A 3,925-nucleotide genomic window follows, 5' to 3' on the forward strand; every position below is an offset into this window, starting at 1 on the left:
TAACAAAATTTTGAATTATATAATATAATTCGTTATTTTTCTATAATCTAATTTTTTTTCATATGTTAAGTAACAAATAGTTAACAAATTAATGATTCTATTTATATTGTATATGTTATATATATAATAATATATAATTAATAACATATTTGTCAGTTAATATTAATAATGAATAATGATAATAAGTTATATTAATCAATGAATCGGAGTAGAAGTCATAAATACAATTTCGAAAAGCTGCGTTTTTTGCTAATTTTTTTAATTGGAACTCATATACGCTCACATATTTTAAAAGGAAAGAGAGAGAAAGAGAGGAGAGAGAGAGAGAGAGAGAGAGAGAGAGAAAACAAGAAATATACGAAGTGCAGAAGGTGTAACTGGGACGAACACTGACGAATACATCTTAGCAATTTAATGACGCGCCACGTTGTGCGCGAGCTTTATTAGTATAGGATTGTGCTTTTCACTTTCATATTTTCCCCTGTGTATATACACGCTACGCGACCATACGCGACGATTATTAAGAATTATGTACTAAATTTCTCCCAGTGTTACGCATTATCATCATTAACACATGAGTACTGCCGAGAAGGAGGCGATGGAGGAGTTCGAACCCTCCATCAGGAACGTGATCGAGCAACATTCTTTACGATGGATATTCGTGGGTGGCAAAGGTGGAGTCGGAAAGACAACCTGCAGGTATACATAACCTGGAAATGTCGTCGTGTTAGTCAATCCCGGTGATGGGAATCAATAAAAAATCCCGTTTAATGAGTATGTTCTCATCAGATCAGCATATCAGCTGCAGCCTCGCCTTCTGTGTGCAATTGCGTCCATTAATTTTACTTTATTTTCTGTCGTGTCATTGCACTTAATAAAGTTATTATGTATATATAATTATATAATTTTATATAACATTTATATATATATATTTAGATGTACAATTATATATTATATATGAATTTTATATATATTATATAATATATATATCACACACACACACACACATATATATATATATATATATATTATTCTCACATAATTATTGTGATATAACAAAATATTCTAAACCTCTTCTTTTTTTTCGTAAAATTATGAAAAATATTCTGCAATAAACCAATTAAATTTTTCTTTAAATTTGATACTACCTACTTTTTTATGGATTTTTCTTACAATAAAGTAAATGTTCTTGTATTATGTATCCAACATATACATCTGCTGCTCTTTAAATAAAAAAGTTAGACTAATCTAAATCTTTGTTTTGCAGTTGTTCCCTGGCAGTACAGCTGTCCAAAGTTAGGGAAAGTGTACTTATTATATCTACAGATCCAGCGCACAATATTTCTGATGCATTTGATCAGAAATTTAGCAAAGTACCTACTAAGGTGAAGAGTTTTGATAATTTATTTGCAATGGAGGTTGACCCTAATGTTGGCATTACAGAATTACCAGAGGAATATTTTGACAGTGAAACAGGTTTGTCTTTGAAACACTTTTATTTCAGTCCAACATCTATAAGTTATTTTAGATAAACAGTTTTGTTAGAATTATGAATAAAAAAAACATAATTTATCAAATATTATAACAAAATATATAAAATATATAATTAAAATTAATACATAAATAAAATGATATATAGTAATAACTATTGCAATAATTGCTATGCAGTTGAAGTAAAAGAAATAATATATTACTTGCAAAGTTTTAAAGAAATTTTCTACTGTGTTATACACTCATTATATTATAGTTATATAGTGTCTTTTATATTAAATACATTAGACATATCATGTGCAGTTTCAGGAGGAGAAGCGATGAAATTAAGTAAAAATGTTATGCATGAAATTGTCAGTGCATTTCCTGGTATAGATGAGGCAATGAGTTATGCAGAAGTTATGAAGTAAATTTACAATTTTATATTTCTCATTTTTATGAAACACTAATAATATAATAAGCTCTCTTTGTAGTAAACTAAAATCACAGATATATCTGAAATCTATTTTCTATTTTCGTTTTTTATTTTGATATTTTTATATGATGATTCTAGGCTTGTAAAAGGAATGAACTTTTCTGTTGTGGTATTTGATACTGCACCTACTGGGCATACGTTAAGGCTACTATCGTTTCCACAAGTGATTGAAAAAGGATTGGGAAAATTAATGCGTCTAAAAATGAAGATTAGTCCTTTTATCACACAAGTTAGAATTTGTCCATTATTTGATCTAAAAAAAAATTAATACTTATCAAGTATATCAAATATTGTTCCTGTATTATTTAAATTAAAAAAAGATTTTTCTATTATAGATAAGTTCATTGTTGGGATTAACGGACTTTAATGTGGATACATTCTCTAATAAAATGGAAGATATGCTTGCTGTCATTCAGCAAGTTAATGAACAGTTCAGAAATCCTGATCAAACGACTTTTATCTGTGTTTGCATAGCAGAATTTTTGTCGCTTTATGAGACAGAACGACTTGTACAAGAATTAACAAAATATGGTATTGATACCCATAATATTGTAGTAAATCAACTATTATTTTTAAAAGAAGGAGATACTCCCTGTCGGCTGTGTCTTGCAAGGCATAAAATTCAAGATAAATATTTAGATCAGGTAACTAATGTTGTATTTATGAGTGATATTATTGAAATTTATTGTTTTTCGAAGTTTTTTTTTAAATTTTAGTAATATTTTATATATATATATTATTTTGTCAAATCAGATGAAGAGAGAGTACAAGATAAAATTCTCGAAAGATAAATTGTTTTTTTCCTTTTAAGATAATGGATCTTTACGAGGATTTTCATGTCACAAAGCTTCCATTATTAGAAAGGGAAGTACGAGGAGTTCAACAGGTCAGGGAATTTTCGGAAAATCTCGTTATACCGTACAAACCTTAGCATTTATGTAATAAATGTTTAATAACAATATAACACTTTACACCTAATTCAAGGTTTTTATACACTTGCAACCTCGCGCGTTGGAAATTTGTATAAAAAAAAAGGTACACCTTTAATATACTGCTCGATTAAGATATTTGTTATTGCATGTGTTAATAAATTCAATATTACATTCGCATGCACTATATATTTGCAATATCTAATTTGTATAATACAAATCAGTTTAAACACATAGCATTAATATTACGATTTATTTATTTATATAATGAAACAGAATGCATATTGGAGAAACTGAAACTTATCATTTAGCATATTGAAATCAATCATTCAGTTTTTTTTTTTATTGTTATCGACGAGATATTATTCTTATTGGTGCTGTTATCAAAAATATATTATTAAATTACCACAAGTTCTTTTCCAATTTGTATAAAAGCATTTACAGCACGATCTATATCTTCAGTCGAATGTGCTGCGCTAATCTGAACACGTATTCTTGCTTTATCTTTTGGTACTACAGGATAGCTGAATCCAATGACGTAAATTCCTTTTTCTATAAAAACACATTTTCGTACAATATGACAGAATAAATTATAAAACTTTAATAACACATGATAGCTGTTGTATATTTTGTCATTGATAGTTTTTATTCCTTTAGAATAAACTCTATAATTTATATGAAAAGATTTTATAATTTATATGAAAATATATACATACCCATCATTTTATCAGCAAATGTTGTTGCTAACTTTGCGTCACCTAACATAACAGGACAGATAGGGTGATTATCACCACTAATAGTAAAGCCAGCCATGGTCATCGCATTTCTGAAATGCTCAGTATTGCCTGCTAAACGATCCAAAAACTTTGTGCTGTCCGTTATAAGATCTATCACCTATTAGTAACGTTATGTTAATTTAGATTATAAATGTTTAAATAGTACGATAAACATATTTTTTTGTTCTGTTTTAAGATAATGTATACTGTTTATAGGAACGCTGATTAGTTATATATATATATATATATATATA

At 27.9% G+C, this 3,925-nt stretch overlaps 2 protein-coding genes across 2 annotated transcripts in view; one reads left to right on the forward strand and one right to left on the reverse strand.

The window, feature by feature from the left end:
• Positions 1–574: 574 nt before the first annotated feature.
• On the forward strand, positions 575–3,153 carry LOC108767965 (ATPase ASNA1 homolog). The gene is made up of 6 exons (XM_018518118.1): positions 575–699; positions 1,268–1,476; positions 1,795–1,897; positions 2,045–2,195; positions 2,302–2,610; positions 2,778–3,153. Exons 1-6 carry the CDS (start codon positions 575–577, stop codon positions 2,895–2,897), a joined length of 1,017 nt encoding a protein of 338 aa, XP_018373620.1. The 3' UTR covers positions 2,898–3,153.
• A 127-nt stretch (positions 3,154–3,280) lies between these two features.
• Positions 3,281–3,925, reverse strand: part of Gcat (Glycine C-acetyltransferase) — a 2,718-nt gene continuing 2,073 nt past the window's right edge. Inside the window, exons 6-7 of the mRNA XM_018518117.1 lie at positions 3,612–3,789; positions 3,281–3,447 (exon numbers count right to left, since the gene is read on the reverse strand). Of these exons, the coding sequence (XP_018373619.1) occupies positions 3,293–3,447; positions 3,612–3,789 (333 nt within the window). The 3' untranslated portion in view covers positions 3,281–3,292. The remainder of the gene's footprint in view (positions 3,448–3,611; positions 3,790–3,925) is intronic.

This window comes from Trachymyrmex cornetzi, unplaced genomic scaffold, assembly GCF_001594075.2.
Source record: "Trachymyrmex cornetzi isolate Tcor2-1 unplaced genomic scaffold, Tcor1.1 scaffold74, whole genome shotgun sequence".
In the NCBI taxonomy this organism is placed as follows: domain Eukaryota; kingdom Metazoa; phylum Arthropoda; class Insecta; order Hymenoptera; family Formicidae; genus Trachymyrmex; species Trachymyrmex cornetzi.

Bases quoted from the DNA above. Each gene is read 5' to 3' on its own strand.
- LOC108767965 (XM_018518118.1), top strand. From the start codon at position 575: ATGAGTACTGCCGAGAAGGAGGCGATGGAGGAGTTCGAACCCTCCATC. The intron at 700-1,267 runs GTATACATAACC...TTTGTTTTGCAG, and splicing joins GTCGGAAAGACAACCTGCAG to TTGTTCCCTGGCAGTACAGC. The intron at 2,611-2,777 runs GTAACTAATGTT...TTTCCTTTTAAG, and splicing joins AAGATAAATATTTAGATCAG to ATAATGGATCTTTACGAGGA.